Raw genomic sequence first — 27466 nt, 5'->3', positions numbered from 1 at the left:
AACCTCGTTTTAATCTGGACTGAGTACCAGCTTATTGGCTTTGCAACTTTTGTGACTGTTTTGTCTTTCCTTAATGATGATCTATGAATATGTATGAGAAGGAGGGAGAGATTGGTGGCTGTAAATTCATGTATAGAGGAGAAGGATGTGACTTAAGAATTCAAGTACTAAAGGATAATTCAATTTATAATGTATGAAAACTGCTACTTGTTAAGGTTTTTGAACTGGAAATGTATTGAATGTAGAAGTGAATGAATCTGTATCTTCAATGAAAACTGAAACAGATGCCAGAAAATGCAGGAAAAGTGAGCAGCATCACTGCATCTAATCAGGTTAAAGTTTATTAAGGCCTTATTTAGCTTTTAAATTCCACAATTATATCATCTCAAATGACCATGATCTCAGTTTATCATGTATAACAATGCAAACAGTGTTGTTAGGAAAACTTTATTTCACCTTCTCAACACCTTCATAGAAAAATTACTTCCTCCTATCACATCCTTTAAAGGATGTGTTCACTCAAAATGCACAAACGTATTTTCTCATTAAACTCTCATGGTGTCTAGCCATGCAGATAATTTTGGCTTTATTTGGTCAGCAGAAGTTCGTAACACTCACAGCAATAAAAAATTAAACAGCAACAACTCTTTCCAGAAACAGCATCCCCATTACTCTGAGTAGTCCACAGACCTCACTGTGGACAGTTTTCATCAGAACTGCTGTCCATAGAAGAAATCTGTCCATGGTATGGTGTGTGGATTATCAGAGTAACAGTGGACACTGTTTCTGGAAAGAGTTTTGGCTGTTCACATTTTTTTAAATGTAGTTTTTAATGCTGTCTGCACCACAAGCAAACGTCCACTCCCCTCCTTTGTATCATCAAGTAAAACTAAAACTATCTCCACTACTAAAGCACTACTACTAAATACTACTGGGGCAAAGTGAAAAAATCATTTTTTTTTTGTTACATGAAGCATTCTTCAGAAGCAAACAGCAATGTTACTCACAAACAGTACATTGTAGATTATATCAATGGTCAAAAGTTAAATGGTCAATGAGAACACCCCCAAAGTAAGCCTATCTGATAAAAAGCAGTTAACTGAAACAGGCCTCTATTGTTTTGATTTCAGACACCTGGTAAAAACGTTAAAATCAAGAGATTACGTAAAAGACTGATCAGGAAAGCTCATTTACTGTATGAGAGTCAGCAGTTAGCTTAAAATGATGATTATTTCTGCCTGCGACGATCACTCATTGAAAAGAGACACACTTTGCTTCATTGGATTCACTGATCTGGAAAAAAGAAAAAAAAAACACAGTGAGTGATGATGTGTAGCAACCAAACATTCAGTCTTTTCAAAATGTTTGTAATCTATGAATCCACTAAAATACTTAATTTTATGCACTCACCCTCAAAGCTGATGGTCTTCTGCATCATCCTGGGTGCAAACAACATGCGACGAGGAGTGGCGCCTAAAATGAACAGAAAAAGGAGGCGATTCAGTTTCTTTCATCATTCACAAAGGCCTCACATGAAAAGCTTCAGACCCATGTTGGATCAAAAGTCTTGAAATCTGTGCCCTCTACCTCTCTGACAGTCAGGGCGGCCGCGCATGGTGGTGCCCTCAATGGGTGTGCCGCTCTCGTCCACACACCAGCAGTAGCCGGTGGCGTGCCAGCACTGCATGGGCTTGTAGCGGCCCTGCTCGTCACACTGAGGCTTGTAGGAGCCGATCTTGGCGCCACCTGGTGCTGCCTCCAGCTGGCATTTGGTCTTGATGGTAGAGACTGAGGGATGGAAATAATAAGAAGGAGAATATTAAAGGCTTGTTTGGTTTTAATTACCACTGAGTGTAGCACAGAGCTAACAATAGTTGTCCTTGGAGGTAAGTGCAGAAATAAAATTTCACACTAGGTTAAATCTCTGTTTGTAAAACTGGCTGAAGTTTACCCATGAGCAGTAGAGAGGAACGGACACTTGCGATAAGAAAGGTGGTTTTACCTTTTACAAGATGTAAGAGCCTCTCCTATAATAACTTCTAAATACTCTGTGACAGTACCAAGATATCATCTGGTATGCCGTTATTAACCTTTTTGCACTGAAATTATAAAAATGATGGCAATCTTAAACAAGCCATCTGTACACATATTGAAAACTCCTAAGCTCCACACTCCGTCCTTGCTCAGGATGTCTGTCTGACATTAATATCATCACAGTAATATATTACAGAAACCTTAAACCTCCTGCTTCTGGCTACTAGAAATGTAGGAAAACAGAACATCAACTAAATGCTAAAATATAAAGGAGCACTGGAGAGAAGTTTGCAGTAACCTGGCTGAGCTGTGGGGGGTGCAGGTGTCTGCTGGGCCATCTGGAAGAGCAGCCAGTAGCGCATCCAGGACTCAAAGCTCTGCAGGGTACAAAATGTTTAGAAACCGTCAATAACAAGATCATTTAAATGTATTCATCTCTATTTTAGTTTTATTAGTTTCTATTTGAGCGTGTGAGAGGCTTCACCTTCCACTCGCTCTCGTTCATCTGCTTCTCCACGCTCTGAAGGTTGACCAGGAAGGTCTCGTTGACATGTGGCAGCTCGGAGACCTGCGCAAAACAAGACGGAACTTAGCGACACAACATCAGCGATGTGAGGACAAACATGATAGTGAGAGCAACATACCTGCAGGAGATCCTTCAGCTGTTTCTCCACATTAACGATAGCAATGTCCTGCAGTTTCTGGTGGGAGAGAACAGAGGGGAATTATAATTACATGTAACTAAAACAATAATTCTGTACGAGATGTATACTTTCAGATTCAAGCAGATGCCATTGATTATACACTATAAATGAGTTTGTTGCTGCCACTTAGACACAGTTACATTGAGTTTTTTCTAGGAGGGAGGTGTAAACTTACTGTCAGGGGAGTCTTGGAAGTCTTGGAGTCCTCATCCGTAGTGAAGTCCATCAGCAGAGGGAGGCTGTTCATGGGCATGTGCATCTTCATTGGAGCCGCAGCTAGGAAAAAGGGAGAACTGATAATTAGCCTAGGGATTTCATCACTTTAAAAATCAAACTGATTAAAAGTATTTAAAAAAGATTCAATTTTAAAAACTAAAAAATTACAATGGAACAGTGTGAATACATTTCTGGGAATTAGTTTTTTGTCTGTTTTTACTGAAAACTAAAAGTGCTTAAAAATATTTTCTGCCCCCAATGAATCACAAGCAACTTTCACTTCCTAGTTGTCTGTTTCTGTTCCTGAAAGCAAACTCACTTCCCTGTCCACTTTTTCATTCTTACATCCTGCTCCTCCTCCTCCTCCTCCTCCTCCTCCTATCAGATGAAGGCTATTTCTCATTAATGACGCATCCCTTCTTGGACCACCCTTTCCGATCATAAGGACTTTAATGCTCCCTTATTACCCTTGGATGAGCGGGTCAGCTGTTTGCCCATTCTCTCAGAGTTCTTCTGCAGCGAGTGGATCTGCTGCCCCTGGTTAAACATCATGTAGGCAGTAAAGACCTGGCTGGCCAGCAGCAGACATGCCAAGGTTGTCAGGCCTGCCACCTTCAAGGCACGACTGTTGGAGCTTCTGAGAGGGAGAGAAAAAGAAAAATATGTGTCACTTGAAAAACACACAGCCAAGTTTAGAGAAACTAAAAGTGGGATTTTACAGAAAGAGTCCGATGTATTAAAGTGACTTGGAGGGGAGTTCCTAAAGGGCAGTTTGTCAAAGTATGGGCCATTTGTTTTTGACAGCCTGGCAGACAGAAAAGCCTCATAAGTAGACCTAAAGTCATGGTATTATTCATTTTCTAAAGAATATAAAATCCACACAAATTGACTTTGAAGTTGCCATAATGTTACCTAAAGTAATAAAAGGCCTGGGACATAAATATATAATAAATTCTTTTTTTTTCTCTGCTGCTCAATAATAGCCAATAGAATGTGAACACATTCTATTGATCACTAGTTACTAGGCAGACACTGTCTCCTGGTATTATGAGGAAGTACGCATCCAGTAAATATTTAGAGCCTGTGTAAGATGTATAAACACGTATTCTGTTATTTTTTTCTTTAAAAAAAAGGTGCAAGGCCTCAACAACTGTACTTTCACTTATTTCACATTAATGAAAAGTGAAATTTGAAAAAGTGAAACAACCCAGAGACTTATAAATATTTCCAAGTACTGCATGTAAACAATCGTCCTCATATCTCATCAAGTGTGTTTTTATTAAGATGTTGGTTTATCTGATCTTAAGTTTATCTTAAAAAGTAAATTTTCAAGATTAAATACATATATTACAGCACTAAAGTCTGAGTTTTGAGGGGAAACAGGAAGCTTTCTTTATTCCTCACATCTAACACAAAAATATGTTTCATACATTGGAGATACTGTGATATGTTGTTATAACAACAATATATCATATGCATTTCTAGCTCACAATATATCTTATTTCATACTATATATGTTTGTTTTCTTTTTTCTGTCGTAAATTATGAAAATAGCCAATAGCAATGACAGCATCACCAGTTACTAGGCAGAGAACTTCCAGCCAACTCTTGGTGCAAAGGACAGAGGTTATTGAAGATGCTTAAAAATGTATTAAGATAAATAATATTTTGAATTATTTTAAATATAGTTGTAATACAACAACTACACAAACTTATTATTTTATCAACTAAATACTGAACCGATCTGAAAAAGTATAAAAAATCTGAACCAGATATAATCATATTTAGGGATAATATAACCAAAACCAATATTCTGTTGAGTTTTAAATTGATATTGCTGTATGTTATTAGCTTTCTACTTTTAAATGTGATTCATTGCTCATTTTAATTCAGCTCTACATAGACGGACATGCACTTTATTAGCAAATATTACACTGGAGCTACTACTATGCAAACAGCTGTTATCATAAGTAAAAAAATATATAAGTTAATTTATGATATGATCCTCTCACCCTCTGGGTACTGCAGAGGTAACAAGGACCTCTTCACTGCCTGCCAGGCTTCCTCTGGCCAGGGGAGCATCTTCTTGGTGGGCCATCTGTCTTGGAAGTTTTTCTCGGCTTCTTCAATGGAACAAACTGGAGAAAATCTGGGAGGTCGAGTAGATAAATTTCCTTTCAAATGGGGAAGAAATACCAGACAGGTTCCTGAGAAAGGTGAAGGGTTGTGGAAAGTCCCTCTCTTAAAAAGGCTGTGGGACGGCTCAGTGAAGCTGTGAGAGCTATCTGATTGGTCAGAATAAAACACCATCACTTGTTGATAGAGGCAGACAATAGTGAAAGGAGTGCGAGTTTGTTCATGGTCAGGATTTCATCCTAACTTGTATTGTATGGTATTATATTGTTTGTGATAATTCATTTAATTCTTAACAGGGTGTAAGTATAAAATACCATGTATATGCTCAGCTAACCCTGTACCCTGTATAAATATAGTTGAAATTATATAAATTCTAACATGGTCTAGTCAATGAATTCATAAACAAAGGCTTACTAATACTGAAATGTATTATACTTTATTGTTTATTTGGATCCCCATTAGTTGTAACTTTGGCAACAACTACTCTTCCTGGGGTCTTGTATGTAATTTTTTACTTACTTACTAATTATTAGATACTTAGATTCTTTGTGAATACGATTACTACTTCCTCTTCTACCAACAACAATAATACATTTTCTACTAAACATGAGAATATGTGAATTGTGTTAAGTACTTGAACTTCTATTTATGTATTCATTTATTATTAATTTCCTAAAATGCATCAGTTCATCTTTATTAACATTGGCCACTGTTTAGTTCCTGGAACAACAGAGGAGGATTTCTTCTTTGGTAGATATTTGGTGGTTTTTACTGTTAAAACAAAATCTGAGTAGAAAAGAAAACATACATCTTTTTTTAAAGTCCACGTAGTAATATTTTACTGAAGATTCTCTTATAAATATGATAACTAGATTCTACCATAATGAGTATGCCATTACTAGATTCTACAATTTATGAACTCAGGTTCACTGAGATTTATTACTTACTTTAGACTCATTGTGCAAGTGAATACTCATTACTATCTGTTCTACCAACAGTCAAGCAATTTTCTTCTTCATGAGAACATGTGAATTGTGCCAAGTACTTGAACTTCTATTTATATTATTCATTTTCTAAATGCAGACATTACTCTTTATTTTACCTGCCATTTAGTTCCTGAAACGAAAGAGAAGGATTACTTCTTTGGTAGATTTTTGGTGGTTTCCCAAACAAGGAATTAAAATGTATAAACAGGACCCACATACTGAATCTACAATTGGTTCAGGTAAAACATCAGGGAGATAAATGCAGAAGTTTATTGTGTCATTAAATAGATCTGCTTCATGCAATTTTAAGAGATTCAGATTGTTTGCTTCTTGCAAGCACCTCATCACAAAGTGAAACCAAAAGACAAGCCGATCTTGCTTTCGACCAGATGACAGAGAGGCTGACACTGATTTAAATTTCTAGAATCTTCTTTCTGCATGTCCGGGGAACAAAAAAACCCCAAAAAACAACAACTTCTCAGGCGTCCTGATATGCATCTCCTTTTGAATATAGTGACTATGAATTAAAAGACAGACTAAGAAACGAGGGGGAAAAAAAGAACCAACGACTGAAAAATACAGTGGTGTTTTATTTGCAAATTAAAAAGCACTGACAATATTAGTTACACTGTAAAAATTATTGACAACAATTACAAATCTTTATCATACAGTCCAGGAGATTAGTACCATCGTTGCTGTTATGTGTTATCACTTAATACTTTATATGGAGAGACTCAGTACCTCTGTACAATAGTTGGCAGTGAGAGGACATGAGAGGAGACAATCTTATCGACAAACCTCCGTACAATGTGTTCATCCAAACTCCCTTCAGCACTGACATCTCACACCATGGGAATGGGCTGATGGAGGGAGCGTAAACCCAAACACATTCAATAATTTAGGTCTACCAAGGGTTGCGGATTATGTACATTACAAAGTCAGGAAATAAAAGGACCACCATGTGCATTGTTATTACATCAGAACATTGTACAAAACTATTGCAATAAGAGCAGCTTTTTGTTATCTATGCTTGACATCTAGTTGCAGTGGTAACACCTCGACCCACAACCAAACGTCTGTACGGTCTCACTGGGCATACTGTCGGTTCGCCTGGCAACTTTACACGTTTTTTCCCAGAGACAGCTCCCCCCCCCCCCCCAAACTCATTCACTAAATGAAATGAAATAAAATATAATACAAAATATACAGTTTTGACAAAAAAAAACAAAACAAACCCAATCTGAAACTGAATTGAAATGCACAGTCTTGTTCTGTACACTATCTGAATCTCTTGGACCATAGTGTCTTAATTAACATACAGTAGCTAGCTTATGATCTTCTTCACAGATTGTAGTAGGATCCATTTTCTTAATGTGCTTTCCAGTAACCTGTATGTCCAGAATCGATGTTCACTTGAGTGCCTTTAAATATTGTGCTTTCAACATCTAATCCTTCGGTTCCTGCTTTAGTCAATTCGCTGGTCGTGGAACTGACTAAAAAAAGGAAGCTGAGCCCAACACTTAAACGAACCAGTCTACTGTACTGTACATCTGACCTGTAGGAGGAAACTGAGCTAACATGTTTAGTTTTGGTACATTCTACAATAATGCATTGCCGACAGCATTATAGAAACGTTAAAACAAAATCTGAGTAAAGAAAAACAAACATAAATCTTTAAAAAATAAAAAAAAAACCCTCAAAAAAAGTCCATGTGGTAATATTTTAAAGATTCTGTCCTGACACTTGTAAATGCGATAACTAGATTCTACCAAGGCCTATCGAATAAGGCTACAACATGCAGCCTGAGTCAAGACTCCAGATGTCCCGTTTCTCCTCACATACAAACACTTCACTTATCACAGGCATTTTGCAACAAATGTCTCTCTGTCTGTTAACCGTCTGTCTGTCACAGTCAATGTTATGTTGCCTGTTTTTTTTTAATGTGCTCCAAACACCACAACTCACACCTGTGTGATCACTTCTTCCACCTGTTTTCCAGAGCTGAAACTGTGACGGCCTTCGGGCTTTTTCCTTCCTTTGATTTTCAAGATGAAGTTCATGCGTAGAAGAGAAGGTTTCGCTTAAGGAGAGCAGGGAAGTGATTATCAAACACTGAAGGTCCCTGCTGTACGTCACTGAGCCTTCCCTTCTTCTTCTTCTTCTTCTTCAGGACACGGCGGAGGCCGTCGTTAGGGCTCTCCTGTTCCTGGTTTGTCCCTGCAGGAGGACATCTCGAAGCTCAGGGGGGAGAGGGGAGCGCTAATAGCTGCTTATTGCAACTATGCTCGTAGATCACAGTAAGTTTTGAGTTCTAGTTGGGCATCCCGTCCTCAAATCCGAATACATTTCTGTCTCTTTCAAAAATCATTTGGGATCTTCGACATTGCACGCTCGGGCAGTGTCCCCTCCCTCCCCCCTCCTTCCCTCCCCCTGCAGGGTCGAGCAGTGGTTTATTGTGTGCGGAGCTGCGGTCTCTCCCAGTGGTGCTGCTACCTGGTGTGGACCAGCTCTTCTCTGAGCCAGCTGGGCAGCGGCTGACCCATTCTGTAGAGCAGCTTGGACAGTTCGATGTTGTGATCCCTATAGTACTCCCTGAGGAACCCCTGGGACTGAAGGAGAGAAAAAGGGGAGATGAAACCTCATCAAACAGCAAAATAAACAACATATAAGTGAAATATTAATGAATGGTACATTATCATACCTCAGGGTCCATGTCAGGGTACCTGCGTCCTTTACTCTTTCCCAAACACTTTGTCTTTCCCCCCTCCAGCAGCTGACACCAGAAGCCTTTCTTAGGGTCAAACCTGTATATAATAAATACATAAAAAGATATATTGTAAACTACAGTTGCCAATTAAAGCATTTCTTTAATTAACTTTAGTTAACATTTTAGAGGATAATTTGGTTTATTAAAAAAAAACTGAAACTGATTCCTACCAGCTAAATAAAGGAATGTCATACATATATGCCTTGTTTTTATCTGCTGCACACCTGACTCTCAACTTGTTTATAACCGGTTTGGTCACATTGACATCTGGTGAACAGTGACTGGTGTTTGCCAGCTCCAAAAAACAACTTATGTAACCCATGGAGTCTAAAGCTGAAAACCAATCCGTACATTCATTTGTAAACTTGGTAGGAAGAAGAGATTAAGCTGTGAGTGATTTCATGTGAAGGTGGATACTCACGCTAGAATCTTGTGGTAGTTGATGATGTTGGCCAGGCTTAAAAACTTCTGGATTTTATCCATGACTGAGGCAGGCTCGGTCTTTAGCATCTGTCCGTCCAGGACTAACAGCTGGGTCAGACACACAAACAGCACCAAACGTCAGAATAGTAACAGTGACAGTCCTTCACATCAGAAAATCAAGATTATTCTTAATTTTAATCACAATTTAATTTTTTAAATCCCTGGTACAAAAAAGCCACATATTTACTCTTTACTACTATCACAGCTTAAAAGTCGTCATTCTATCTTGCATGTTTGTTGAGAGATTTGGCCAGTCTAGGGTGACAGCTGCTTGTTATTCACCTGTGTGTGTCCCTCACAGGCAGCTACCATTTTCTGTGGTCATATAGATTCAAAGCACCACCCGTAAAGGCACACAAAGGAGTGAAATGAGCATCCCTTACCTATAACCTTCTTAGGAAAAAAAAAAGCCTGCCAGCCACCCATAAAACTTGATTTATAAAGTGGGGGAAAGTTCTCAGACCTTGACATGAGCTAAATGAGAACATTAACTGCAAACTGCCCACTACTGCGTGTATGAATACACCCGTGGTACCTGGCTGGAGTGGTAGAAGTTGAGCCAGCGCTCCAGGTGGATGGCGTACCAGCCCGGCACCAGACAGCGATTCTGGAGGACCCGTAGTCTAACTGGCGCATCGTGGCCTGCGGTAATGACATCATGGAAGGAGTATTTCAATGCCACCGGGTCATCGTGGGCTCTTTGGTGCTGTGGGAAGACAGAGAGGTGAAGAGAGAGTCATTTCAGGGCATTTACTCCGAGCATCCAGTATCTACCTATGCTCAAGAGAAGGCTAAAATAAATTCTTTACTATTACAGAGCAGTGGGTGGCGTTTAATCCTACTTTATGAGTTATTTATGTAGTTCAGGATTGTCTGTGACAGACCTGGTACCAAGAGTAAGCTCTGTCAGCTGGGTTGATGAGGATGGTGATGATCTTCGCTTTGGGCAGGAGAGCCGCAGCCCTCTGAGCAGCCACCTCAGAGTCGAAGTAGTTGGCACTCTTCTCAAAGTAGTAGTCTGAGCTGGTGTTGGAGGGCAGAGGGAAGTACTCCATATACCTGGCACACAACAAACACAAACATACAAAAGTGTTACGGGCAGCCATAGTTGATCTGGTCCAATCTGCTCTCTGTAGATAAGGATCATTCCTCTGTACGCTGTGTGGGTGACTGCCCATGTGCAATAGCTTGGCACACCTAATACAATAAATAAATAAATAAATAAAACACCTAGCAACACCATTCAATGTTAATATTTGGGCAGCCCACTCACATACATATCCAGCCTGCCAAGTAAATTTCATGTTGGATTTTTTTTTCAGGTGCTGGTAATGTGTGATGCGGTCAATTCTCATTGATGCAGTTTTCAAAATCAATTAAACCTACAGGAAATTCATAATTTTGTGAATGTGCACCGAAATATTAATTGTGTCGGTGGTCCTGCTCCTAGAAATGTCATCAGTTACTGGATTTGTTGTTGTTGTGTGGGCCCCTGATGTAATTTGCATTTTTAATATGGTCTTTGTGATTTCATTTGCATAGAAACACTCCTAACCTCTCCATTTCCCTCAAAGGTTTTTTTTTTTTTTAGCTGTTATGTGATGTTTTCTGTAGCTTTACACGGTGTACACAGTGAAAAACATATACTGAAGATGTGGGACTAACATGACTATAGATCATGTTTCCTGCACAATTAAAATGCCAAATGGCTGCATGCATTAGAACTACACTGGCCATAATTCAGTGCACATGTACCATGCATCTGTCTCCCTTAAGTCACAATGTGTCAAACTAAATTATATGTTTTGAACATCACTGATAAATTGTCAGTTGCAATGTCAATATCCTATATACTAGCCTGAAAGATGTTGATGCGCAAAAAGTTGGTGAAGAGAGTCAAACGGAAATGCTGCACATACGAACATTAAACTCATAAACTACATGATGGGGACGTTTCTGAATATAGGATGTGATTGGGTGCTTGCTGCTGCCACGTGAGGGTTCTTACCAGTCGATGCCTCTGTGGTAGTTGTGCCCATTGAAGAACTGGATCTCCTCAAAGGTTTCCTTGCTGGGGTAGTTACTGGTCAGATCAGGATGCATGCCAAGAAACAGGTAGAGTGCCGTCGTGCCTGGGAGGAAAGAAAGACCAAATAGAGTTGACAGGAGGGAGAAAATGAAGACTGTGACATATAATGTAAAGGCAACTACAAAAGCGACTAACATCTTAAAACAAATCACAGTCTACCAATACCATCTCTGATTTCCTGAGAACTAATCAAAACCTCATTCGAACCACTGAGAGCACGACACATGACATCTCCTTTGAATGCAGTTTGACACGTCAGATTTAATTTCCAGCTACGTCCTGTAGGGGGTGTTGAAGCACCGCGTCTCACCTGTCTTCTGAGGCCCAATGACGAGCAGTTTGGGGAAGCGGTCACATGTTTTCTCTTTGGACCAGATGTCCTTGTGCCTTTTGTCCTCGCAAGGATCCTGGAGCCACAAAAACAAGATAAACAATGCTTTGTTTCAAGTCTGGTTCTAACAAAATGCTAACAAATATGTAGCCCTACAGCAAGTGTATTTGAGAAATAATATTAGGAAAATGTAATGACATCCATCAATCAAACAATGTATTGGTCATTACCAAGTCATACAAACAATGTCCACATATGTATTGCTACGTATTCAAGCTAAAGCACCATATTTTAAAAGGAATACTACATAAAACAACTGTACGATATGATTTGTAGCTAAATTATGTCCTTGCAGCATTTTGGTATATAAGTACCGGGTGCAAAATTTAGCATTACTGACAAACAAAAATAAAAAAAACATAAATAAGAAATCAACATCTTGTTCTGACCTGCCAGAGGGGATCTCTCTCAGAAGGGAACAGGCTGAAGTATTTCTGAGCCAGCTGCACAGGCGGCAGAGTCTGCATCTTCAGGTTGGTCCACGTCTGGACGAACATCACCAGACTTTTAAAGGTGTACAGGCCCAGGCGGTCGTTCCCGTAGTTGGACAAATGGGTCATGAAGATACTAATCTGTGAACAGAAAGGAAGGAAAGAGTAAGAAGCTGAAGGTTCGTTCAATATAGTGGAGGTAAATTGGAAGATCGGCTGCAATTTAAAATTTTAAAACTATTTCATCTGTTAGGTTGGACAATGTCAGTGATGATGAGCCACTAAAAACATGTGGGTGTTTGCTTCCCTTTCAGGCTATAACAAATAGAAAATACAGAGAAAAGACCAAATGATGAGTAGTTTGCTTAAATAATGTGTTTCATCCATAGTTTGGTTTTGATTTGTTGGACACAAAGAGAATACAGTCATCTGTAGACTATGCTGGGTGATATTTGTTAGAAGAGAGTAAAATTTTTATCATTTGAAGAGAAAAACATGTTGACGAATATGAAGAACGTTGGAAAATGCACTCTGGTTCTGATAGAAGAAGCTTTCACAGCAGCGTACAAAGAGAAAACCCGATGCAGACGTCACTACATGAGTCACCAAATAGTTATTGTCCTACCCCTCCTTTAAATTTACGCCACCAGTTAAATGGGTTTCCAAATGTGCAAGATAAATGCTGTGCTGTGTTGCTGTGTTGACTCACAGGGTTCAGTAGAACAGTGAGGAAGAGTTCTCCTCCATTGATGAGCTTGTCCAGTTCATTAGGACTGCCCGGGTAGTCTTTATAGAAGATGGTGTGTGTGAAAAGACCGCACGTCTGCCTGGGCAGCACCTGTGATACAAACAAACACAAAGTCATCAAACTGAAAGTGGGGAAAAAATAAAATAAAATTGCACACACACACACACACACACACACACACACACACACACACACACACACACACACACACACACACACACACACACACACACACACACACACACACACACACACACACACACACACACACACCATCAGCCCTCTGCTGAGAGCGAAGCGGACCCGTCAGTACTCCAAGGCGGTTACCCCACACATTGTTTGCTTTCAATAACATTCATATTATGCAGCTCATCTAGCCAAAGCAAACCTCTTATTCACTGAGTCTATATGGAAATTCATGGAAATGCGTTTACAGTTTGGAGTGTCTGGGGAACTGAATATCAATCATCAGTAAGCAGTGGAGACTGTCCATTCAGACTGCTCTATCTCAAGGACGAGAATAGAGCGCTGAGACCACACAGGCGGACTGAATGCCAACACTACAAAGGAACCAGACTGAGGCTGCACTGTTTCCTATCAGCACTGAAGGTCATCCTGGGAAAGAAACAGATAAGATTTTTTTTTTTCTTACTTTTGAACCTCTTGAATGTAATCTATTCAACTTTAATTTTCCTCTCATAACAGTATTGTTCAGCACTGGCTAGCTCTGTGAAGCAGAATAAAACGCAGGGTTTCTTTGGGTGTTGACATTTTTGTGATTGGTTGTGTGCAGACACTTGTAATGCTGTTGCCAGAGATGTCAGTCTTTGTTATGGTGCTGAGGCCTGCAAAGCAGCGCTACCCAGACAGGTGTCTCATGCAAGACCGCTTCACTTGACTACATTATCATCTCCCACTCTGTAGAGGAATACAACAGCCTAGCAAGACTAATGAGATGATTGTCTTTCTTAGGATTTGTGCTGCCTTGGTGATATACAGTAAACGAAAAATGAGAGTCTGCACAGAGTCTTTCGGGGATAAAAACTTAAGAAAAGCAGAGGCGGAGAGGAAAAGAGGATGATTGGCAAAAGCAGGATGGAGAGTAACCGCTGGCCATGAGAGAAGAGAATAAACACAAAAGAACTGGAGGAGGTAGAGATGGAGATAATTAATGAATGAAGGATAGCATATGTAAATTGTAGAGGAGAACCCTGAAAGGGATTATTGGCTGAAAAGGTAATGGATGTTGAGAAGCCAAGTGGAGGGAAAAGCAGTGGGCCGGAGGTAACAAGATAATGAGGCCTTATGGATGCCTGGGTGTACACAAGTGCTCTTACGCTAATGCCGCTGTGGATGAAGCCTCGCCGGAAGCGGGCGGGCTTCAGGTGCGGGTACTCCTCTGTGCTGGTCACCTTGATGCCCCAAACCTTCTTCCAGGCGTCGTACAGTTGTATGTGGACAGGGTAGACGCCCGAGTGGTGGGGCGCCACCGCGTAGCCCATGTTAGTGGGGATCCCATGCTCCTGGAGGGTGGAGGGAAACAAGGGGGAGAGTTAGCAGGCGAGACAAGAAAAGTTACGACAAGAAGGCAAGGTCCATTATCACCCTACATGTCAAAAAAGCATCAACACTATGACTGCGGCTGCCGGTTTGGTCACATAAGATGAGATAAGCTCATAAGATCATAGTGTCAAGTCAAGTAAATTTTTTTTTTTACTCAGTCAGGATAAATAAAAACTCCTCAAAAGTTTAATTTAACTTGGCAAAACCTCCGGAAGAGCAACAGAGGAGGGATCCCTCTTCTAGGACAGATTGCCAAAGCTGTGATCCGACTTTTGCACCCCTGCGACTCACCATGGCAAATTTCTTGTTGAGCAACATCTGCTCGGCCAGCACGGACTGGTTGTGGAATAGATGGGGCTGCATGTGGCTCCACATGTGAGGGAACCACCAGAACTCCTTAACATAGGAAAGCAGCAGGTCATCTCCCAGGTCCTCCTCATCAGATCCTGGACACAAGACAGAGGAAGAAAGAAGGGGGGGGGGGGCGGGTGATGAGTCAGGTGATGAAGGAAGGAAGTGGGAGGGGAAAAGAAAAACATAGCATGGTGGGTTAAGAGGAAATGGAGGAGATAAAAATGGGAACAGTGACAAAAAGGAGAGGGAAAGGTGAAACAAGGTCAGAGAGGAGAAAAGGAGGAAATGAAAGTATTGTGAGTGAGGCATGAGGGAGATAAGCAGGAGAAGAAATAAGATCAGCATGAAGTAGAAGAAGAGGAGTAAAGAGATTAAAATAATATGAATCTAAACTTTACAATCTTTAGAAGTGTCATTTATTTCAGATTAGTGCCTGTTCTTATCTCTGCTTGAGTTAACAGAGGCAAAAGGTTCTCTTCACAGGCCGCTTCTTACCAGCGTGAAAGAATTTCCCTGAGAAGCCAAGATTGAAGGTGAAGTTGGGCACATGGGTGCGCAGCTCCCTCTGTGTCTCCAGCAGGGCCTGAAACAGTGGGAGGAAAGGAGAGTGAGTCAATACATGATGTGCTCTTACTGGTGCACGAGTGCATTAATGAGGAAGCGTGAACACCCAGGCGCACGCGTGCCAACATACATATTTCATTCTGCAAGTTTCTTTCGGTAAACATCCAACATCCACTCCCAGTTGCCTCACTCCTCTCCTTCATTCTGTTTGATATTTTGCTCTCCTCTGATTCGGGTGTTTGTTTCATTTGATCTCCACGCTGGATCAGACTCCCAAGCACACACCCCTCTCTCTCTCTCTCTCTCTCTCTCTCGCTTGGATTTCTGCGTCTTGTCAGGGTGTGATTCGTTCCTAAAAGCTTGCCATTGCGCTGCCTGTGAGGAGGCCTTGATGCTTCTTCCATAACTTTTTCTATACCCTCTGCCTCCACATGCGAGGGGGGTCTGTTCTACTCTGATGGGACGCGAGCAAGGAGCTTTTCAACATTCTTTGTATATCTCTGGGCCCCTGAAATATTCATTGCTGTGGAGCTTCTGTGACAGTGTGAGCACTGGGACCTGTCAGCTTTGAGCGGCCTACTGGGACAAATGCATTCAAAAGGAGAAGTGGAGGGAGAAGAAGGGCTTTCTGTGTGACTGGCAGAAGATAGCACATGCTATGTGTGAGGCAATTTCTATATTTCAGCAGGGGGACAGTTGAGATCTACTGGTTGATGAATACATAAGTGGGTTCAGTTTTTATTCTGATGAAGTTCTTGCACTCCGAAACACATGAAAGTATGAACACAAAAACTCACCTTTACATCTGGCACCTTCATGCGGGTGCCCTCTTTGCCCACAAAGATGTCATCAATATCCACCAGGATGTAGCGCTCCAGGGACAACGAGAGCCTCTTCCCCGTCAGAAAGGCCACAGCATCCACAAACACCAGCTTGTGCAACCAGAAGACCAAATTATTCCCGAACAGGACCCTCTGGATACCGTCATGGAGCCCCAAGTCCTGCACCACCGACGGGAGCAGAGCAGCATTCTGCCCCATCGATGCAATGCTCTCAGCCGATTGGGTCTTGGCCAGCAACACAGGCTCGTATGTAGAGTGGTTGGACTGGAAAACGGTCCAGTCATCCCCGGGGAGAGGACCTGGCAGGGGTTGCCCAGATCGAGTGATAAACAGAAGGGGGGACTTGGGGTTGACTGTGCAGTCCTTCAGACCCAAGTTCGAGTGGAGAAAAAGGGGGAAGCCTTTCAGCTGCGCACTGAGCAGGCTGTTTTCATTGGCCTAATCAACAGAGAGACAGAGAGAGAAATCACACAGATTCATCATACATTGAGGTGATGAAGACAGAAATGTATTGGATATAATTCCCGAATTTCTCCAATCATGTGTGAAATAAGGAATGTCAGGCCTACTCAAACGTGAAAGCATGAGGCAGCTTCTACCTGCTATGCTCAATCTTGAAATGCTCTGAGATTGCAGTCAAAATGAATAACCTCCTGCTGTGTCCTCTGAGATTCAAAGGCTGAGGGTTTAGTGATTATTCATTGAAATTTCCCCTCCCAAAATTTGTCACTCTCCGTTTCTCTCACATCTCTACTGCCACAGATACAAAAGTCCTTCTTTCACTTCCATTTTTACTGAAGTCTTACTTAAAATTTTAATACGATGTGTGCTTGTGTTAGATATAGCATCAGAAAGCTAACTATGTCATGTACTTGGAGATGTCCACATGATGGCTACTGATTGTCCATTGTTACCTGTAGAGCTGAAACAATTATTTTAGGGCTGCAACTAATGATTTTCATTATCAATCAATAATTGTTTGGTCTACAAAATGCCTGTCTGTCACAGTCTCCTAAAGCCCAAGGTGATGTCATCAAATTGCCTGTTTTGTTCGACCAATTGTCTGAAATCCAAACACTGAATTTACTATCACACAAGATCCAAGAATAAGCAGCAAATCCTCACAAATAATTGCTATTTTCTGCTTTAAAAATGACAATTAATTATCACGAAAATCTATATAGTAAAAACAATCAAAATAGTTGCTGATTATTCTTCTGTCAATGGACTAATCCACTATTCATTGCAGCTCTAAATTATTGATTAATCAATTGGTCGATCAATGAAAAAATCCTTGCTAAGCAAGTATCTTTAGGTTTTGTCCAACCAAAAGTCCAAAACCCAGATTGTTGGGGTTCAGAAAACGGTGATGGGCATTTTCACTATTTTTTGACACTCCTCAGACAAAACAAATAATCAATTATTCAAGAAAATAAGTTAGTTGCAACCCTAGTGACCTGCAAACTAGACTGGATTTTGCAGCACATAGCAATAGTTGAGAATTAAAAAGAAATCTGATAACATCACATCAGCTACTGCTTGTGCTTTTTCAACATAAATACATAACAAAAAAGGATTATTTAGAACTGTGGAACATTTTGTAGTTGAGAATGAAAACAAAATATAAACACATTACAAACTATGTCTTCTTCTAAATGACCTCAAATATATGTTTGACACAATTACTGCAATTTCTTACTGGTCAACTTTTAAGTCAATACACATATCTGTGATGATAAGCTAATTTTGACTGTGCTGATATATCTGTCGGCCCCTACACATTGCTTCAGATAGCAGAGCATCGATGCATGTCCAGGTCATTGGGATGCACACCCTCACTCTTCTTCCTACTCTCCCACTAGATGGTAAATCCCACCAGGCTTTCCTTACCTTCACCTACACTGCCTAACATCACTGCACCACCATCCATGCCTCCACATCTCTTTCTATATTCTTTCCATGGCTCAGAGATGGTGATTAAAACCATAAGACCTGAAAACTGGCCTTGGGCAAGCAGGCTCAGCTAGGGATTACTGAGAAAGAGAAAGAGGTAGAGAGGCTGAGGACTGAAAAGCTAGAGAAACTAAAACAAAAGGAGAGAGAAAGAGAAACAAGAGACTAGGAGAGAAGAGTGAAGGAGGCCAGATTGCAGAATAAAGAAAAACAAGAGATAGAACATAAGAGAAAATGTGCAGTGGGACTGAGTGATATTGAACCAGGCAGGTCTTTCCAACCCTGTGAATCCCATCTCCTTAGAGACGGTGCAGCCAGATGGACAGGGCAGAAGGTGTGAGTGAGAGGAGGGAGAGTGGAGGAGAGGAGGGAGTGTGGTGTTGTCCTAACCTTGAAGAAGCCAATGATGCCCACTCCATATTCCACACAGTATTTGTCCAGCAGCTCTCGGTTCCAGGCATCCAAATTAACATACTTGAGAATGTTCTCATAAATCACCAGTGTGAAACGCCCTCTCTCTTTGTCTGTCAATGTGGGCATGTCCCCTTTACCAGGAGAGATCTCAGTCCGGTACCGGAACCGGCCAGACTCCAATATGGCCACAATCTCCTGACCCAGTTGAGAATACTGGCTTTCCACAAACACCAGAACCACAGGATCTGTCCTGGCCCCTCCAGGATCCACCCCTGGGCCCCCTGAGACGCCCCGCAAGGGCAGAAGCCGGGATGGAGTGACCCTCGGGTCGTCTGAGTCGGCGGACGCTCCCTCTGCCCCGGAGACGCCCCCTCCCGACGGCTCCAGCTCCCGCTTGACGCCATACAGGAAGTAGGCGGAGATGAAGACACTGACGGTGCAGAAGAGGAAGAGGAGGAGGAGTGAGGTCTGCAGGGGGAGGAGACGGACCAGCCGACGGAGGCGAGTCACGCATCCCAGCATCGTCTCGCGCCACACCGCTCCGCCCCACAGGCCCAGCAACACGCCTTGGGGACAGTCTCTCTCTCTCTCTCTGTCTCTCTGTCTCTCTCTCTCTCGGTGTGGGTAGAAAACGACAAGCAGGGATTATTCACAACAAAGTCAGTCTTGCTATGGAGCTAAATACAAACGGCGTTAAGGTAGCAGCTGCAGCAGCTACTGGAGAAAGAAATGAGACGGTCTCACGTTGGCTCTCCCTCATATTGCAGCACTGCTTATGTCACCATGGCAGAGAAATACGGGGCCTTGGACCACTGGTACACACTTATGCCTCAAAGGGAGGGGCTGGCAGGGTGGGGTCACTGGTGGAGAAAGATGATGGAAGACTCCATCACCTGTCCATCATGTGAACCTGCCAACCATGTCCCGGCTAGATTTCGCACCGTCCTTTTGATTGGAGAATGATCTCTTGAGGAAAGCAAGGTCACGCAGGTCATCTCAGCAGCACCATTCCCTCAGGATAGAATCTCCTGACCTAGAAAAACAGCAAGAAAGAAGAAAATAATGTTAAAACCTGAAAACGCTGCATTGGCTCCTATAGAACAAAGGACATAATGCATGCTTTTGTTGTGTGGGTTTAGCGGTGTGTGGGAGATGTGTGTATACTGCCACTGCCAGCACTCCGAAAGTTCATTCCGAAGTAGTCCTTGCATTCACCTACACAAAGTGAGAGCTCCCCCCCCCCCCCCCCCCTCCCCAACACACACACCTAACCCCTGTGTGCGCAAACAAAAAAAAGTCACTCGCTCATGCAGCCTCCTCACAATCAATACACAGAATGTGAGTGACAACAAAGCCTCCAGGCGAGCCAATTCCTGATTCAGTCCAGTAGGACTGTGCGACTGCATACAAGTGAAGCCATCACCCGCGGGGACATTCGCCTTCTATTTTCCTCAAATCCCCGACACCAAAAATGGAGTGCAGGAGAGGGGAGGAAAAAAAAAAAACAAAAAAAACAAGCTGATAGAAGGGAAGCGATCCAAGAGCAGAGGAGTACATGACAGTGACAGACAGAGCTGGCAACAATGGGATCTTTTACTCCGGGAGAGAACCCCTTATCACACTCAATATACACCCCCATCCACCCTCTGCAGACCTATCGTTATATACCAGCCCTTTAGTCAATCTCCATCAAGCCAAGTGTGAAAAGTACAAGATGCAGCATGGGAACTGGTGTCAGCTAGTCCCTTACGAAAACATAATTTCTCCATTTAGAGGGCCTGGTGGAGAAATGAGACAGAGCATCATTACCTTTGCATGGAAATGCTCCATCCATTAAGCTGGAGAGCTATTGAGGTGCACACACAAGTCTTTATAAAAACCCTTGGATACCACAGAGGAGAGTCACGGCCCTCTCAACCCAAAGACATTAAACAGTGGCCACCAAACCAATCAAGACTCATCACACACAAATCAGACATAAAATAGATTTGATAATGCCATCAGAGGGTTTATTAGGAACGCTATAACCAAGGTTTAATTAAAGGTGAGTATCATTAAAAATACAAGAGTGGCCATACGGTGCTCGGCACAATGGATCATATGGGCAACAATCGTCCAGCTGACAGTAGTGCAATCAATAAATTATTGATTTTTCACAGCCTGATAAGAGGAAAACTTCAGATCATTCAATGTATCATTACAAACAGAATTCCATATGGATAACCCTTTTATCATTTTAGTTATCCTTCATGTATACACAGTATTAGATGGGGAAAATCAAGTTTCTCCTTTAAAGTAATCAAGGTCAAGTTTCTGGAGAGTACTTCTGCCCCCTCTATCCTTCCAGCTAAGCTTAACAGGATGCCTAAATCTCCCTCTGAGTGCAGCGGAAGAAAAATCACACTTCTTTTCTCTCTGAGTCGTGTCCAAGTTTCCTCTTCACAGGGAGCCTGATTCTAATGTAAAGAGAGGCCGTGAAAAAACAGTGGGTGTTGAGAGAATGTATCGCAGCCGAGCAGACAAAAACCAACAGCCCTGGTCGCTTGAAGATCCCCCTCCTGTCCTCACCGTACCTTGTTTGTTCATTTCTGAAGGAGCCAGGGTTCGTGCCATGGCATATCAAAGTATGATTAGCCACAGGAAGTGACGGCTGCTGAAAAACAGTGTAGCAGAAGAGGAGACAGGGGAGACAACTTTGAACACGACACCAACACAGTTTTTTTTTTTTTCAGGCCTCTTTAGTGAAGGGCTTTTGCTGCCACTTTAAGAAACAACCTGCATTCGTGAGGTTTCTCGTCGATACAGTTCTGGTGATGAGGGCTGGATGATGAGTCAGTTATTATCACTGACTGGCTTTTAGCAGAATCTAGGGCTGCAACTAATGATTATGCTCATCAGATATAAATCTGTTGATTACTTTTTTTTGATTTAACAATTCATCGTTTCCATGAGCCCAAGACGACTTCTTCAAACTGTTTGTTTTGTTTGACCAACAGTCTTAAAAACAGAGATATTACATTTACAATGATATAAAAGAGACATGAGCAGCAAATCCTCACATTTGAGAATCTGGGACCAGAGAATGTTTTGTAATTTTTCTGAGATAAGTGACTTGATCATCACAATTGATTTCTTTGTCGATCGTCTAAACTATGAATCATTTCAGCACTAACAGAATGATATTATGATATGATCATTACATCATTCCCAAATTCCTGTTGCTGAAGTTAATATTTATGGGCATGAAGTAGCCTAATTAAAATTTTTAATTTGAGTAAAAGAAGATTTTGATGCCAAGTGATATTGCAAATTATCTTTGGTAATGGTGCAATAATGGCGTCACCCAGCCGTAACCTTTAAAAAAAAAGAGGCTATCTTAAAATTAATTCTCTGTTAATGTTTAATGAGAATGAAGACGTGTTATCTTTGGCCAACATTTGCAGGGATAAGTTCCAGCCTGACTCTAATGACACTGTTGACATGCATTGGTAGCAGATTAAATGGCGACACAGCACAAACAGAGCAGGGGCACTGAAAACCTCTCTTCTTGCCCAATTCTCAGCAGTGATGACCGCCTCCCAATGTTGACCTTCAGGCTGCGATACAGAGAGCTACAACTGAAGGAAGGAAGGGAGAGAGGGGGGGAGAGAGGAGGAGGAGGAGGAACATGGACTGACTGGTGCCGACACAAATTAAAAAAAGGGGAAAAGCTCAAGGCTTTGAGTGTGAAGTTACAGCAGTGAGAGCAGGCCAACTAAATAGAGAGTACAATACATGAGACTATAATGAGGGTGAGGATATAGCACTGACTGAACAGAATAATGGCTAATGGATCTCAAATGCCTGCACACCCATCTCACCTAATGTGTCTTCTACATTACGTGCTATGTATACCATCGAAGAAGCCAAGATCTGACCGCGAATGTCTCCATCCTCCAAAATAATAGATGCAAAAATGCAGAGGAGGAAGAAAAGAGAGCATGAATATTTCATGTTCAGAGGTTGATGAGAAGTATAGCCAGCAGACATATCCGTAAGGTAAAGAGCAGCCAAAAGGTGCATAGAGACCGGAGTGTTTCAGTCTGCCAGAGAGAGTCAGTGTCTTAACTCATGCATAAAGGAGAGGCAGATGGAGACTAATGCATATGTGATAGCCAAGCTTTTCCTTCTCAATGATGGGAAGAGCTCAAGATGAGTATGAGCTCTGTAACTGCACATGTGGACAAAAAAAACAGTCTCCCTAAATAGCGGTCGCAGACAGGCCAATAAGAGCAACAAAAAAAAAAAAAAGAGCAGAACAAAGGAATAAAAACAGAGAGAAGAACAAGATGATCAACTAGCAAACCAGACCGGTGAGAGAAATTCACCCGAGGGTGACGATCAATCTCGAGGCTTTGAAAACATCAATTAAAAATATCCTCCTTGTTACTTTATAGCTGCTGAATGATGGTGACAGAATGAAGCGGTGGCGTAAACATTAGCTGGTTGGATGGCTGAGGAGGACAGACTAATGCTTTTCCTCTGGGTGGGTGGTCACTCAAACCTGCTCCCTCTGCATCATGGGAAGCAGGCCAGAACCATACTGCTAGATTAATGAGAGATGATGAGGAACAGGGGGACGGAGCCTGGTCCTCAGCTGTAACAACTCTCTGGATAAACAACACTAAGGCTGGCCATATGTAGCCTTGCATGTCCTGTTCCCGCTCCCCCCCCCCCCCCCCCTCCCTCCCCAACACTGCTGTTGTACTTCTTTTAAAGTGTGAATAAGACTAAGTGTCTCAGGGCTTGTGAGGAGAGTCAGTACATTAACACTGTCAACTGGACTTGGACTAGCTGTAGTTGATCCCTTCAACAAATAAACTTCTAAAAAGGAGAGCTCTGGGGCCCTCAGGACCCAACAGTGCCCCCTCTCTCCCCCCCCACTGCCCCTCTCCTCATCCGTCCCCTCACTGCTGACTGAGAGAAATAAACGATGACCCTCTGTGTTCAATCACCACAGGCCTTGACAACCGCACGTTCACCATGGAAACGCCGGAGTTGCATCGTGTTCAGAGGCAACTGCATGCAAACTGTAGAAGGAAATAGAGGGAGGGTGGTAATCCATATGAAAGTCATCAAAAGGCTATTGTTATTGTCATTTTTTTTCCCTGTCTTTGTGTATTGACGTGCATGTACTGAAGTGGAGACAGCCCTGAGAGACTTATTAGAAGATCTACAATCCAAATCATCTCGCAACAAAGCACGCAACATTTTGTTTGCATGTGTTCCTGAACAAATATGATTGAGCTTTTGTGCAAACAACGCGGCCACCAAAAACAATTTTGGCCTGAACGTCTGAACTGTGCAGCGGGGCATGGGTCAAGGTTAAATGGGTAATGTAATCCCTTATCTGTAATCCTGTTAATCTCAACACTGCTAACAGTACCAAATGTGCTTATGTCAGCTCTGTCACTGTGCAAGATGCCTTGAAGGGATTAGGAAATGAGACACAATAGAGTGACGGACGATCCAACAGTATGTTGGGAGAAACATGAAAACATTGTGTGTGTCATCCCTCTGAGTCTTTCTAAACTGACTGGTGTGTTACTCGTTTAGAGGCCTGTACGCAAAATCAGAGGTCATCAATTCTGAATCTTTTCTCAGATGTTGTGACCACAGTCAATAACTACAAGACCACTGTGTTGGGATTCTCTACCAGGAGCAGTAAGAAGCAAAACTAAAGCAAATTTCTGCATTTGCATTCAGCCTCCTACCCTTTCTTGCAAGAGATTAAACTTCAAAAAGCGAGAATTTTCATATTTCTTTTGAAGCACGTCTACGGCAACAAACAGAGGAGCAAGGACTCGCCTTCTTAAAGAGGGTACATTTAAAAGCCATAGACGCAGGGGTTTTTTTTCCCCTTAAGCCAGCCTTGGCATTCATCAATATAGAATCAATCAATCTGAAATATGAATTCCATTTTATGCATCCATTGTTGCTGCCGCGATTAAAGGCTTAGGCTGTGAAATAGCGTGGAATGTGGCGCCGTATCCTCACTCCAGCTTCCGCCTCCCACCCTTCAGCCAATCTGAATGCACAAGCAGGCTTCATTTTAGCTGCAAACATTTACACCGACTCTTCCTCTCCCTCTGTCTCATCAATTCATTTCACGCCACCGCGTGAAGGACAGTGGACTCGGGAGGGAAATGTAGTTTTGCCTTCTAATTCTCCAGAAAGTGACTTTCAGACCATTTCCCCTATCAAACTGTGCGGCTGAATTATCACATCATTTTTCAGCACCTCAATTTACTGTCCCAAAGACTGAAGCAATTTCACAGAAGAAAAATGCCTTTCCTCAATTCGCCTCTGCCCCTCCAATTACATCTCAAGGCCCTACTTGAAGACCTCCATCTCGGCGCAGTCGTAATTGAAATGATTGCAATGTTATTCGTTGACACAGTAATGGGACAAAGAGGTAGACACACATCCTCAAATCCGGACAAAGGAGAGCAATCTTTTCTTAAGAGCAATTATGAGTAGAAGGGGAGGACAGCAAAAGTGTGTTCAAAGACAATTAGAGAGAGAACAGAGGCATTTCTGCACCACTACTGTATGTTGTTCAGCAACAGACGGAGCAAGATCCCACCCTTAAACTTCCATTAGAGGGATCATGTCGGATCCCATCAACACCGGTATCGTCCCCCGTGATGATAACCTGAACAGGCACTTGCATAATGGCATGATTACACATTCATATTATGTGGGGACGATTAAAACCGAGATGAATAAAAACACGGAGGCCGGAGAATAAAATATACATGGCACTTTCAGAGTCTTTTTCATCTTAGATAGGCTCCCAAACCTCCTGTCTTCTTTAGATCAGGGATCTCAAGCAGGAACTATAAGGGCAGGGGGGGGGATCTGAGACCGGCAGGAAGTATAAAATGGATTACCTCACAGTAGGAAAAGCAGTGTGGATGAGCTGTGTGAGCCATGGGAAAACTGTGGCGAGGTGGAGATGAAGTGGGGAGGGTCATTAGGGAACGGTGGAGCCGAGATGTGAAATGGAGACTTTCCTCAATGGTATTACTCCCCCGGGCAGCAAGTAGAGTGGCGAGAGTGGAACCAGCACCTTCATCAATAGCCTCGATCACCTCCACACGGCACATAAAAAGCACCGCACACACGCATACACGCACATAAGTCCCCCCTTACACCCCCACCCCCCTAACCCCTGCTGATAACCACCGGCAGCTCGCTACCACAGTATATCTATTTATAGACACTCTGTGCCCCATTTACAGGCATGGGGACACTGGATCTGTACAATAAAACACAGTTGAGAACATGGAAGACAATATTTGTATACTGCAGACCTTTATTAGCAACTAGAAAGGGCTACAATTCTAACAGCACCCAGAAAAGAGAAGACACATATAGAAAATACTGCAATACATCTGTTGCTAAAACTCCCATTAAGATGGACAGTCAAAGCCATCATCATTCGCAAACGAAACCATATCCAAAACAGCCAAGGTGTCATGTCAGATTAATTATTGATAATTCATGTGATTAAACGCTAGACTGATTAATCAGATACGTAACAAGAGAATGGACTGATTAAGCCAATGAGAGAGAGGAATAATTGACCACACTTTGAAGGCTCCACGTATGATTTGATCTTTGAGTGACATCGCAGACTATTAGCCAGCAGCCACAGGAGAGCAGATCCTACGGTGTGTGCCATAGAAATACATAATAATTTGCTTCATTTGTCTTTTTTTGAGGGTTTGACATCATGCATATGGATGTCCTGCAGGGCTGAAATTACGCGAGTGACATGTTTATGTGTGGAAATTATAGAAATGACCTGGAGCAATGAATAACCCTCCTCTCGCAAAAAAAAAAAAAAAAAAAAAAGTACAATGTACACTTCCGAGAAAAGTGGGAGCTCACTCTATTGGATTTCTGCGGGGAGAAATAGGCTTGTAGTGCTTCGGACAGCCAACGCAAGGCACGGGGAGGTGGTGGCAGAGGGAGGAAGGGGGTGGTCATTTATCATTTTTGTCAGTCCTGGTGGAAAAAAAAAAAAAAAAAAAGAAAAAAGGGAGGTGGCGCAGAGGGGCTTTCATATAAATTGTGTGTAGGTGGAATCAATGTGGCGTTGTTGGTAAGAGCAGGGAGGGGTGAGGGAGCCGGATCAATGCTGGTGGGAGTGACTGTTTGTTCCCATTGTTTATCTACCGTCATCTCAGGACGCTGCTGAAGGACAAGGGAGCATGGCAGGCAGCACAATGTCTCCATTGGGACTGAAGATTCGTAATGGCTCTCTCCTTATACAGACAATAGACATCACTCAGAGGTGAAAGTCATACTGCTCATGGATAAGACATGTCTGTGTGAGTGTGTGAGCGAGCGTGGAAGTTGGGGGGGGGGGGGATTTCACACTGCAGGGTCTGCCGATCAAATCGACGGTCTATTCAGCAGAGAAAACCTATCAGGAACTCCGCGGAATCTCTGACTAAGGCACAACAGTTTTATTAAGACTTTTACACCTGTAGCGGAACAGCAATAACAGATTTGCTGACCTGACGTGAACCAGAGATGCTATCAAACAACGGTGTTCATGATGGCCGCAGATGAATAAAAGGAAACGATCAAACTAATAATAAAATCCCAAGGCATGCTGTAAAACAGGCTGAGGTGCACACATAAACAATATAACTGTCTAATCTGCTCGATCAATCTAGGAAAGACTGAGAGGAAACAGCCGAGCAGAGGATGTATCTTGGACTGTAATAGGGATAAGTAC

The 27466-nt window shown here is 42.3% G+C and overlaps 2 protein-coding genes across 4 annotated transcripts in view; both read right to left on the bottom strand.

Moving 5' to 3' along the window:
* Window positions 1-319: 319 nt before the first annotated feature.
* cd74a (CD74 molecule, major histocompatibility complex, class II invariant chain a) lies at window positions 320-5189 on the bottom strand. The gene is made up of 9 exons (XM_042419749.1): window positions 4967-5189; window positions 3422-3591; window positions 2914-3014; window positions 2679-2735; window positions 2519-2602; window positions 2333-2411; window positions 1588-1788; window positions 1411-1473; window positions 320-1293 (listed from the first exon to the last, which is right to left on the bottom strand). Exons 1-9 carry the CDS (start codon window positions 5050-5052, stop codon window positions 1286-1288), a joined length of 849 nt encoding a protein of 282 aa, XP_042275683.1. The 5' UTR covers window positions 5053-5189; the 3' UTR covers window positions 320-1285.
* Window positions 5190-6646: 1457 nt separating this feature from the next.
* The window catches only part of LOC121901833 (bifunctional heparan sulfate N-deacetylase/N-sulfotransferase 1-like), a 42906-nt gene continuing 22086 nt past the window's right edge, over window positions 6647-27466 (bottom strand). For 2 of the 3 annotated variants that reach the window (XM_042418857.1, XM_042418856.1), the window contains 14 exons: window positions 18652-19708; window positions 16264-16746; window positions 15398-15485; window positions 14840-14994; window positions 14323-14508; window positions 12947-13075; window positions 12196-12378; window positions 11726-11822; window positions 11335-11458; window positions 10211-10385; window positions 9862-10032; window positions 9265-9374; window positions 8778-8880; window positions 6647-8685 (listed from right to left, as the gene is read on the bottom strand). In XM_042418857.1, the coding sequence (XP_042274791.1) occupies window positions 8566-8685; window positions 8778-8880; window positions 9265-9374; window positions 9862-10032; window positions 10211-10385; window positions 11335-11458; window positions 11726-11822; window positions 12196-12378; window positions 12947-13075; window positions 14323-14508; window positions 14840-14994; window positions 15398-15485; window positions 16264-16746; window positions 18652-19197 (2670 nt within the window). In that variant the 5' untranslated portion in view covers window positions 19198-19708 and the 3' untranslated portion in view covers window positions 6647-8565. Of the gene's footprint in view, window positions 8686-8777; window positions 8881-9264; window positions 9375-9861; window positions 10033-10210; window positions 10386-11334; window positions 11459-11725; window positions 11823-12195; window positions 12379-12946; window positions 13076-14322; window positions 14509-14839; window positions 14995-15397; window positions 15486-16263; window positions 16747-18651; window positions 19709-21248; window positions 21343-27466 lie in introns of those variants that run through there. The other variant, XM_042418858.1, reaches the window with a different exon arrangement.

Source organism: Thunnus maccoyii, chromosome 8 (assembly GCF_910596095.1).
Source record: "Thunnus maccoyii chromosome 8, fThuMac1.1, whole genome shotgun sequence".
Taxonomy (NCBI): Eukaryota; Metazoa; Chordata; class Actinopteri; order Scombriformes; family Scombridae; genus Thunnus; species Thunnus maccoyii.
Note: the sequence above shows the minus strand (reverse complement) of the source record. Positions and strands in the feature narration are given on the sequence as shown.